Here is an 11,884-nt window from a genome sequence, read left to right as displayed (position 1 = left end):
AAACATTGTTAATTTATGTTTTATCTGGTCAACGTGCCAGATATTAATAAAAAAAATACCATTTCCAAAAGGTTACATTTATTTCCATAAAATTCCAATATCAAATATACTAGGTACAAATAAAATATGCAGCTAAACACCCTAAAGTCTGCTTCTGTTTTCCCAATCAGAGTTGTTGCAATTACTTTACTTTCGTTCCAATAAAATACTTTCTATGGAAATAATAAATGTATTGTTTATGGTAGAGTTCAAATATCTTTTGAAGATTACTCTTCAAAGCATTTAAAAGTACAAGCTCCACCAAATATCGTGCACCATCATCATAAGCCTTCTTTCACACCTTTTTGTCATCAAATAGTTCCCATACACCTACTTTACTGTGTCTTTCTTTAGATTCTTCTAAGAAAGAAGTAGGCTAGTTAGAAGTCTATGAATCCCTGTATTTAAAAAAATAATAATAATTAAACATTTATTTAACCGTAGCCTAGCTAGTCCCTCTTCAGAGAATATCTATCATACAGCAAATAATCTCTAGCCTACACCTATACAGATAATATCCAAGAGATGCTTAACACAAGGAGACTGCACAGGCCTTCTAAAAATAAATGGGCCAATTCCATTTCGTCACTAGCATGTCATTGCAATGTAAAAGGAACAAACAGAAAGCTGTAATGTGTGTGATTATAAGGTTGATAAGACTGTTTCATTGTCTTGCGAGAAGGCTCATACAATTATTTGTTATCCGTGATGTTATAAAATAAGTTATAAATACTGTGGTTATAAAGAATTATCAAACATTTTAGGCCTATACAATCTGAGCACTGACATTTCATTTTCGTAAAGAGAAGTTGGGTCAGCTTTCTAGATTTCTTACCTAGGTGATAAAGAGATGACTTCCTCTTCTTATGACCCATCTACTAAAAAGGGCATTGGAGTGATTAAATCGTGTGCTGTTCATTCCTCCTTCACATTCATCAAAGCGCAATGTTCAGCTACTAATCTGTTTAACTAATTTTATCGTGGTTCCTTATCAAAGAGTTCTCTGATACATAACATTCAGTGCAGTGGTATTCAAGTTTTAACACCTAGCCTACTCCAAAGAGCCGTTGGTTTCGATTGCCTACACAACGACCTTGGCCTTTGAACTCTCTGTTCTCCCGTGGATCACACATTCACTTCAAAAGCCCGAGGCACGACAGAACTCTTCAAGAAAGACACAGGGTTGTTATAAGTGTTCTCACTCCAGCAGACAGCATCTCACCTGAGGTATTCACAACGGGAGAAGGAGCTCTACCCGATCTATCTGTCTCTCACAACAAGAGCTTCACTGGCTTCAATTTTACAGGAAAATAATACATTAAAATAACTTGGAATTATGGAAGGACTCACTCTGGCTTTCTTCTTGGCGCTTCTGGTGGACTCGATCTGTGTGGTTGGAGCAGAGAATTTCTCAGGGAACCGTGAGGCTTTCTTCCACGGGATTCGTAGGTTTCCCCCGCCAAGCGGAGGTCACAGGCACCCTGTTCGTCACTCGAACAGGTTCCCACTCTACATGATGCAGCTCTACCGGACTCTACTCGAGGGAGACACCGCCAGGACGCCAACTGTTAGCGCCGCCCGGACCAACAACGATGACAACCCCCGCCTTCACGACTCTGACTACGTACTCAGTCTGGTTGCCAAAAGTGAGTATTTTTATTTTACAAAACACTTAGTTTATATCGTGGATTGTTTTCTGTTTACAATTAATTATATGATGTTTTGGAGATGTGTGAAAGCACTTTTACGCAACATAATTGGACACACTAATTCAATGTGAAGTCATATTTGAACTATTATGTTTGCATAATTAAATTCACCCTCAGTAAACATAGTAATTATTTTAGCACTTGGACACCTTATACAATGTTTATTGTGAAGAGCCTTCCATATGCATAATTTCAGCGGGTATTATTTAAAAGTGTGTATACTAGCCCCAGGCTGTCTGTTATAACAGTGTCAGGCGCGGAGCAATACACAGTGTGAGAGTAACAACATTCTACTTGATCAACTGCTCATCGCATGTCAAAAGAGGACGTGTGAAAGCTGTCTTGTGGCACGCATTTTACTTGCTCGCTGTGGGCAACAATAAAAGGCATGTGACACCATCTGTGATTGTAATGAATGGGACATAGTCTGATAGTCACAGAGGTGAAAGAGAGATGATTGCACACTTTCATAATCCTAGTCTGCCCTCTGCATCATGCATTGCAAACTGATTTTCTATGTTATCTCCCCAGGTTGTCACCAGATCGGTGGGAGGTGGTCTGTCACCTTTGACATGTCCTCCATCTCTGCAAGTGACAAGGTCCAGCGCTCCGAGCTGCGGATCCGCCTGCCTGCATTCTCTGCCTCTAAGCGTGTCACTGTGGACATGTACCACTCCCAGAGATGCGCCTACTCCAGCCCGCCATGCCCAAAGGAGAGCCTCTTCCTGGGCCACCTGAAGGCAGAGCCAAGCTCTCTGACCTCCACATCCAACTGGAGGGTGTTCAACGTCACCGCCCTGCTCCACTACTACTGGCTGCACCAGAGAGGCTCCGCACCTGGCCAGGAAGTGCGCAGGCCAGTGGAGAGAGAGGAGGAGGAGGGACAAGAGAGGGTCCTGCACCCCACAGCCGACCGGGTCATGGTGGTGGTCTTCTCCAAGCACCAGGCAGAGAAGCGGGCACCCACCCTCATCCACACCGCTGAGCACTCCAAGTACGTCACTCTGGACTGGGAGCGAGCTAGAGCTGGGGCCGACCCTGCTGCCAGCGTAGAGGTAGAGGGCGGAAAAGGAACCAGTCGCAGGAAAAGGCATGGGTACCACCAGAGAGCAGGAGTGGCTGGGGTGGCCCCTGGTGTGGCCCCCATGGAGGAGAGGAAGGACCCGTTGTGCAGGAAGGTGGACATGTGGGTGGACTTTGACCAGATTGGCTGGAACGAGTGGATTGTTTACCCCAAGCGCTACAATGCCTACCGCTGTGAGGGCAGCTGCCCTACCCCAGTGGACGAGACCTTCACCCCCACCAACCATGCTTACATGCAGGTAAAACTGCCAGCACTACATGATCACTGCTGAAAATAATGCTTGAAATAGAGCCTTTGATTTGTTTCATATTTCAATATTGCCTTTTCCCCTTAGTTTATGATTTCACTTGCATTAACATCTCTCTCTTTTCTCTCCAGAGTCTGCTGAAACTTCACCACCCAGACAGGGTCCCATGCCCGTTCTGTGTGCCCACCCGCCTGGCCCCTCTGTCCATGCTGTACTATGAGAACAGTGAGGTGGAGACGCGGCACTTTGAGGGTATGGTGGTGGAGGAGTGTGGTTGCCACTAATCAGCCTGTGTGCCAACATGGACACCCCATAGGCACTTTCCATCCCAGGTAAACACCACTCTGTCCCAGCTTCTCCTCTCAATGTGCCTCAGGAAGAAAGTTGAGGTGCAAAGGTGTGGGCTTACTCTGTGAGTGTAGTCTCAAAGCTCAAGGCTTTTCTACAAAGGCAGCTGCTGCTTTCAGCCATGCTACACTATGGTTGTACTGGACACTGAAGCAGACTGAACACAAGCACTGAAAAAGATCAAGAGAATCGTCAAAAAAGGATAAAAAGAATGACTTATAATACCCGTATACATGTATAATGTATAAGGACTAATGATTAAGACAAAAGCCGATACAAGGACAACGCAGACCCCTTAAGTGCTTTAATTCCTCTGTATGACCCAGTATTGATACAGTATTATTTTAAAATGTAAATATTTCATAAGAGTAATGTATTTTTTTAAAGGACCGAAGTATGTTTGTTTAATAAATGCTCAATTAATTGCAGTCTGCTTCTATGGTACAGTACATTCTCTCAACACTTAATAGTAGAGAGAACACGCAAGGATGAAATAAAAATGGATGACAAAGATTTTTTTTTATGTTATTATTCAGCTTCAGTTCCCCTGGAAAAATTATGAAGCAGAATGTAGCCCTAGTTTTTCAATCAACACATTAGCCTACACCAGGGATGGGCAACAGGCCCTTTTGTAGGCCTACGAATACATTTTTAGGAACTAACTTAGGTTCTCAACTTACTGTTGAGAGTTAGAATGGTAGAATACACAACGGTCAAAAACTATCTAAACTTGTAGTAATCATGATCGAATTACCGACCACGGGGCCCCCATTGATCATCAGATATCATATTAAAAACTGTAAACGTTTGTCTCCACCCTATGGCAAAATGTGTAGAATTGTAGGAAATTAGCTGTAAACTGCTCATTTTTCTCTCTGCCCCATGGCAAAATGTGTAGAATTGTAGGAAATTAGCTGTGAAACTGCTCATTTTTCTCTCTGCCCCATGGCAAAATGTGTAGAATTGTAGGAAATTAGCTGTAAAACTGCTCATTTTTCTCTCTTCCCCATGGCAAAATGTGTAGAATTGTAGGAAATTAGCTGTAAAACTGCTCATTTTTCTCTCTGCCCCATGGCAAAATGTGTAGAATTGTAGGAAATTAGCTGTGAAACTGCTCATTTTTCTCTCTGCCCCATGGCAAAATGTGTAGAATTGTAGGAAATTAGCTGTAAAACTGCTCATTTTTCTCTCTTCCCCATGGCAAAATGTGTAGAATTGTAGGAAATTAGCTGTAAAACTGCTCATTTTTCTCTCTGCCCCATGGCAAAATGTGAAGAATTGCAGCTAACTTGCTTTAGAACTGAAACAAACGGGGAGGCTGGAAGGGATACAACAAACTCTGCTAGGGCCGGCTCTAACTGAATGTGTGGGTATGCAGACCCGTGAGCCACTGTGTCCCCCCATGATGAGTCCCGATTTTTGTAGCCCCCTCCACCATCAAAGTTGACCACCCCTGGCCTGCACCAATACTTAACCGCAACAAATTCTGAGAATGCCATTGGGGGATACAAAATTATATTGGAGAACACTAAAACATAATCCAAAGGCTTTATCCTTCAGACAGGACAATGAGTAAATAACATTGAATCAATGGACGAAGGAGTGAGGAAATATTGCATGTTCGTGTTTTCTTTTCCTGAGCGATTTGATTTATGCCTGCAGATAAATAATGCAGCACTAGGAGGCAGTCTCTTCATCCCTTTTATAATGCTGTGTTCATTAAACGAAGGAGACGGCTTAAAACACACAGTAAAACACACGTTCCTTGTTATCCTCAAGGCTGCAATACTCCAGCAGATCCATCAAATGGCTAAATGTCCATTTCAAATTGAGCATCCTTCCCTGCAAAAAAAACAAGATGAAAACAGTGCAGGAAAATTGAAAACAGTCATAAAAATTATAGACACTAATATATAACACGTGTATGCATGCGCACACACTCACACACCAGACCTTTACCTGCACTCTTGTCTGGTGGTGGAATTAGGTTGTTGGGGGGTCTGTTTAGGGTGGGCTGTGTCAGTGGTTGTGTTGTCTGAGAGGGGGCTGGTTACCCCTGGGATATCAGGGCGGCAGGGAGTGGTGCGCTCCAGAGGTAGGTTCGACACTCAAGGAGGAACTTCCTGTCGTAGATGATTCGGGTGCCTGGGTGGGTTTGGTGGAGGTCGATTGGCAGTAAGAGAAATTACAAACAGGGTAGATGAAGGCAAATAAGCACCAGATATTAATAATAATAATGATAAAGAATAAACATGTTAAATTAGGCCTATTATTATTGTAGCGATCATCCCTATATGAGCTATGTTACAATGTCCAACAAGTGAGTTAATTATTGGCATGATGTGTAGGGTGTTTGCTTTTCACGACAACAACCTGGGTTCGCTACACTGGTGTCAGAAGTGGGATGGCGTCCGTGTGGCCATTAGACCGCTGAGTAGTCGAAGCATGGGACATGCCTTCCCATTATGAGCCACACTGGTTGAATCAACATTGTTTCCGCTTCATTTCAACAAGTGAGTAAACCCTATTGACGCGATGCATAGGGTATTTGTCTTTCACGCCATTGATCAGGGTTCACTTCCCTGTCCCGCCATTCGCTACATTGTTACGACGATGATGACTATTATTAAAATAATATATTATTGTATTTACTATAAGGCTATTATTATGATTGAGTTTCACATACCTCCAGGGGTCATACTGAAGAGTGTCCCTCCTGGTGTTGTAGAATAATCTTGAGGCACGAGGGCCACATCGTTGATGACAGGGCGGGTGGTCGGGATAGCCTGACTAGTCGTTTGACTCCCAGTACCCCCGAAGACATCCTTTAAACTACGAATACAAACCAAACAGCTGTAAACCATGCCCTTTGAACAAGACCAAACGTATAGCAGATGACAGACAGTGCGCAAATTTCACATTTAAAGGTCAGTTTTTCTCCTCATTCCATCTTTTCGGATCACCTTGCCCTCCACGTGCCTCCAATACTACTACAAAATAATTTTGCGTAAGTGCTCCTCAAAACAACGTTGAAAGTACCGCAGAAAAAAACTGGACGTCACCCTGCATAAACCAAATAAGGGAGAGTTCACAGGGAGTTGTAGTTTTAGCCTAAATAACTTAATGTAAACTGAATGATAGAATTATGATTGTTAAAAAATATAGAAGGTTTTAAATATTCCTGTGAGAGTACATGGATAGCCTTAATACGTAGGCCTAAGTCTTTGAAACAAAGGATAAGAACCACTCTGCCCGATAACTGTTTTGCACCAATGTACTTACCTTTATACACATACATATAGATTTACAATTTACATTTACAAACGTACATCAATTTACATTTGATTCTCAAACACATCAAAATGTGTAAGAGAACACATCAGGTATGTTCACATCTTTATTCATTTCTGTAAATGGTTGGAGCTGGTGTACAGAGTAGATGACCTATACATATCTTCATGTCAGAATCAAATCTGATTGAAACAAAGGCTTGAATACATATTCACGTTTGTTTTTCCTCTCTCCATGACAATAAAAAAGAAAAGTAAACAATTTGAAATACCTACAAAGCCTCTACATTCCCCACGATGTGGCCGTTTACCTATACTATAGTCTAGTTAATATGCTTAAAGAACATCCATAACAACTCTATAAGGGTGCATAGCATTCTAATTAAATATATTTTGTCATATATTTATACATATATTTTCATAAAAACATTTTCTGTGCATGTGTGCAGTTGCATTCCTTAGTATAGAGTAATATCATATTGCGTTAATATTGTCACGTTTCCATTCTAAAGGATTATAGGTGATCTCTATTCTTTGCAACAGTAATTTTAAAATACTCTTTAAAATACATGATCATTTCCATGTCTTCATGTTGTGTCCCTAGTTAAAACCATGTCCATCTCTCCTCATCAACCTTCTGAACACCACAAGCACACACACATGCACACACACACTGGCGGAGTCTACAGTTCTCACAGTGCAAAGGCTTGTGGACCGGCTCAACTTTCAGTTTGATCTTGTCAACCTCTAAACCCACATACACAGATCCCCTTCATCTGAGATTAATCAAACATGCTGTACATCCATTTGATATACCTTTCAGGACTATGGTCTCTATATCTCATCCATATCAGGTATCAGTGTCTTGTTCTTGTGGAAAACCTGATTGATAGATTGATTGACTTATCAATTGCTGATTGAGAGTCTCACTTTTCTTCGTCATTAGCCTATTCAGACCCAAAGCAGCAACATAAGTCAATCAGCTACACTGCTGTTTTAAGATAAATTAGGTGACCTGGAGAGGTGAGGCTTAAAGACCACGGACCTTTCACCTAGGGAATCCACCAACATACTAACTAAAGGCTTTTATAATTACACCTCACCTGTTACCAATGACCCCTCCACCACATTCTCTCTCTCTCTCTCTCACACGCACGCGCGCACACGCACGCACGCACACGCACACACACACACACACCAACCCAAACTGATTCCGCAGCACTCATGTTGACACCCATGGTTCTCTTTCTACAGAGGGCTCTGAACTCAATAACAGGGCAAAACTTGGATCCTGCTAGAACTGAAACCTGAGTGGAATAAGAGTGAATGATGATAAGTGATATGTGATATATGTGGCATAACAGATGAGGTTTTAATGTGCACTGATTGGCAGGGAATACGTGTCGGTGACGTGTTACTAATCTATTCACTAAATCATTCAGTCACATTCACTCCAACCACACTACATACACATATAGTAAATAAATGCTACCATGAGAGATCCATTCCTAAGATTCAATGTATGAAGTTAGCATATCCTGGGTTATATCTGCTACGTTAAGTGCTGGACCAAATCCTTTCCCGAAACCTTTACTATATTGCCCCCCAGCTGCTGCTGCGCTAATCCAGTTATCTAGTCTGTGATACCTCTTTGTAACACCAGGTGGCAGTGCCACAATGCTAATACAACAACATGAAGGCCAGAGGAACAGAGGAGCTACCATTACGAAATGTCAATCAGGAATGCATTGAAAGGATCACATTTGTGAGGGGAAAACTGTTTGTATACCGTCTTGGATTGTACCTTTTGTATACATGCCATGCTTCTGATTTGTCTGCACCAATTTCAGAGAGAGAAATGCTTTAAATGCTACCATAATGTGCAGATACAGAACACCCACCCTCCCACTGTACACACACACACACACACACACACACACACACACACACACACACACACACACACACACACACACACACACACACACACACACACACACACATACATATATATACATATATATTATATATACATATATATATATATATATATGTGTGTATATATATACACATATATACATATATATATATCCCTTCTTGTCTGATATTATTGCTGTGGCAGACACCAAAGTACATAATCTGAGTCCGACCAGGCTTCTCATAACAACTAGGGCACAATAAATGAATTACTGTATGTGCGTGTGCATGTGTGTATTAAGGATATGTGTGAGTGTGTGTGTGTGTATGCATTTATGAGGTGTGTGTGTGTGTGTGTCTATAAGTTCACAGTACAGGGTACATGGGCTCAGGAGTCAGTGTTAAATTGGGCGATCACAGTGCTATCTGTCAGTCTGTCCTTACTTGCTTAGCTATGCTAGTCTCTAGCATTCCATCTAAACCTTCACATTTACCTCCATCTCTTTCACATGAATATGAATATCCACACTGATCATTAATCCCCTGTCTGTTTCACCCCCTCAAATCAAAAGCACAACTGAATGTGAACCACAAAAGGGCGATGTCGTGAGGTGCTATAGCCACAGCAAACAGAGAGAATATGAGAGAGAGCGGTGGATGAAGCTGATTGGGTAGAGATTTAAGTTGGAGCTACAGGAGTTGATGGAGAGGAGTGTGGTGTCAACATGGCAGAGGGGGGGATAGGAGGGGAAGGGGACCCTATGCTACCGTAAATCTGGGATGTGTTGGGCATTAATGTTAGAATACACTGGCTGCCACGCAATGCTATCAAGCGACAAACTTTTTTTTTGTTCCCATCTGGAAAAACGTTCCCATTGTCTGAATAAAGCACACCCTCCTAAAACAGGGGGAGGAAGCTAGTCCCTATCAAAGCCAGACAAAGTGGAACTGGGGTGAACAGAGCTAAAGGAACACGAGAAGCGCGTTCACAAAGGAAAGACGTCACACACAGACAGACGCTCCCGAGTAGGGAGCATGTGACATCACAGGAGCACTGACCAATCAGGACACGGCTCAGTGCCAAGCCAGAAGCGAGAGAACACATGCGGTAGAAATACACACACATACACACACAGACACACATCCACAGAGCATAGTGCATATATCACATAGAATAACAAGGAAATAGGGTCCAAGTGAAAGAAGCATTGGTAAGCTCAGCATTGGATTGACTGTATCATAGCAATCTGAAGACGGAAAAAATATTAGCTTTTTTGGCAGTAGTGTTACCAGACTCAACTTGCTAACACCAACCAATCCTTTTGGGCGGGGGGGTGGGAGGTCCTTAAACTCGTCCCTGACCCAGTCAGTCCTGGGTCGGCCCCATAACTTGTACCAATTGAGTTTGTAGATAATGACAGTTCAAAGGTCAATGGTCATGCACCAGCAGTCAATCATGCAATTACAGTTGACAGGAAGCACTTTTTTGTTGCTTTTTTTCTGGTTGGATTTTATGACGTTTTTATAGAAAAAAATCATGCCCTACTCTAGTTAAGTATCTTTGTTTTATGTTACAAAACTACAAGTAGATTTCCTTCTCGTTTCTTCTTGTTGTGGCGATCCAGGGTCATTCTGCAGATGATGTTGTGTTTGTATTTGTTGTTTGCTGATCTTAGTCCTTCTTTCAGTCTTCTCTAGTCTCCTCCCTGTTGTCCTCTGTCACCTGGCGTTTTGTTTGTGGAGGATGGTTTGGCAGTGGATGTCCGGTTCTACGGTACAGAGAAAAAAATGATTTCAGTAAAAAGGGAATTATTTTCAACTATTACAATCTCATCACATTTAAAGAAAGGGACAGAGGTATATACATACACGAGGAAGAAACAATATATGAAACCATTTTTCCCCAGTTGATTAAATAAAAAATTAACAACACTTAAAGATAACCAGAGATGTATTCCCATTCAAAAGGGATGAAATTTAATGTACGCCATCCATGCTCTGATGAGAGCTGGCAAACAAAGATTCTTTCATCTTTCACTTTTATAACATTATTGCAAGTGGAGTAGTGTGCAGGGGTTTGTCGTTTACAATAGCCAGTTTTACTTCAACCTTCTCTGGTTCTGAGGGGTCTGATAGATACTTCTAAAAGCATCTATCCAAGTACTGCAATATGTGCTTATGTGTCCCATACCTTGAGGACTGGGTATATGTGTTTCAGTGTTTTACTCTCCGCAGACTGGTGCGCTTCACTGACTGAGCACCCTTCCTCACATCCACCCCCACCTACAGTACAGCAGGGAGGGAGAAAAGACACAGAAGAGTTAACACTGATCTGTGCAACGTGCATTTGTGAGCGCGTGTGTGTGCATCCATGTATCTATTTGTGAGTGTGTGAGTCTATATTAGGGGAGAAATAGTCGTGCAGAAGAGGACAAACTAACCTCCCTAGCGACAACGTTTCCATGTTCGTCCACCAACTGCTCCTCAGCCAGGAACTCAACAGCATAGTCCTCTTTATCAGCATCAATCTGTGTCAAAACACATAAAATAACCACATGACATTAGTACACAGGTTTACAAACCACACAACACAACTTTGCCCCATTAAGCCAATTTCAGATAATGACGTGCCATAACGTCAACATTTGGGTTTTGATGGTTGGGATTTTTATGATTGAAACCAAATTAAAAGATTGCCCTATCTATCGCAGGCATGGACAGGAAGTCCCTCCTCCAGGCACAGGAAGCGGCAGGTGGTCGGTAGGCATGACAACCTGGAGCCCTGCCTCTTGGTGAGAAGCCCAACACCTTGTCGAAGGGCTGTGTCCCAAACAGGTGCCTGCACAGCACCTCCGAATGCCCCCAAGTCACACACCGGTGTCAGCAGAGCCTCTTGGGGTACACGAGACCTTGGTGACATCATCAGCGTCTCCACACTCTGCCGGGGCAGCCTGGGCGCCTGCGACCCTGCCCAGCCGCGCAGGGAGTCCTTGTTGGGGAGGTACGGCTGGAAAGCACCGCCCCCAACCACCCTGAGAGAGAGGGGAGAGGGAGACAGGGACAAAGAGACAAAGAAGAAAGAGGAGCAGACAGACAGAGCGACAGAGACAGAGGTACGAGTAGGAAAGAGAACAAGACAGACAGATAAAAGACACAAAAAGAGAATGCCACAATGGATTGCGTTTGAGTATGGATTCTGTACACACATACAGAGAATAAGGTCTGTCTGGCTAGACCAGTCTGAGCCCCT

At 42.7% G+C, this 11,884-nt stretch overlaps 2 protein-coding genes and 1 pseudogene across 3 annotated transcripts in view; 1 reads left to right on the top strand and 2 right to left on the bottom strand.

The window, feature by feature from the left end:
- Positions 1-1,375: 1,375 nt before the first annotated feature.
- Positions 1,376-3,363, top strand: LOC139388651 (nodal homolog 2-A-like). The gene is made up of 3 exons (XM_071135461.1): positions 1,376-1,685; positions 2,280-3,070; positions 3,211-3,363. Exons 1-3 carry the CDS (start codon positions 1,376-1,378, stop codon positions 3,361-3,363), a joined length of 1,254 nt encoding a protein of 417 aa, XP_070991562.1.
- A 1,874-nt stretch (positions 3,364-5,237) lies between these two features.
- Positions 5,238-6,291, bottom strand: LOC139388160 (eukaryotic translation initiation factor 4E-binding protein 1-like; annotated as a pseudogene).
- Positions 6,292-10,235: 3,944 nt separating this feature from the next.
- Positions 10,236-11,884, bottom strand: part of LOC139387875 (ankyrin-1-like) — an 88,566-nt gene continuing 86,917 nt past the window's right edge. For both annotated transcript variants that reach the window (XM_071134194.1, XM_071134193.1), the window contains 4 exons: positions 11,510-11,666; positions 11,076-11,162; positions 10,826-10,917; positions 10,236-10,403 (listed from right to left, as the gene is read on the bottom strand). In XM_071134194.1, coding sequence (XP_070990295.1) covers positions 10,849-10,917; positions 11,076-11,162; positions 11,510-11,666 — 313 coding nt within the window. In that variant the 3' untranslated portion in view covers positions 10,236-10,403; positions 10,826-10,848. The remainder of the gene's footprint in view (positions 10,404-10,825; positions 10,918-11,075; positions 11,163-11,509; positions 11,667-11,884) is intronic.

This window comes from Oncorhynchus clarkii, chromosome 29, assembly GCF_045791955.1.
Source record: "Oncorhynchus clarkii lewisi isolate Uvic-CL-2024 chromosome 29, UVic_Ocla_1.0, whole genome shotgun sequence".
Classification (NCBI taxonomy): Eukaryota; Metazoa; Chordata; class Actinopteri; order Salmoniformes; family Salmonidae; genus Oncorhynchus; species Oncorhynchus clarkii.
The sequence above is the reverse complement of the archived record's forward strand: the minus strand, read 5'-3'. Positions and strand labels throughout refer to the sequence as shown.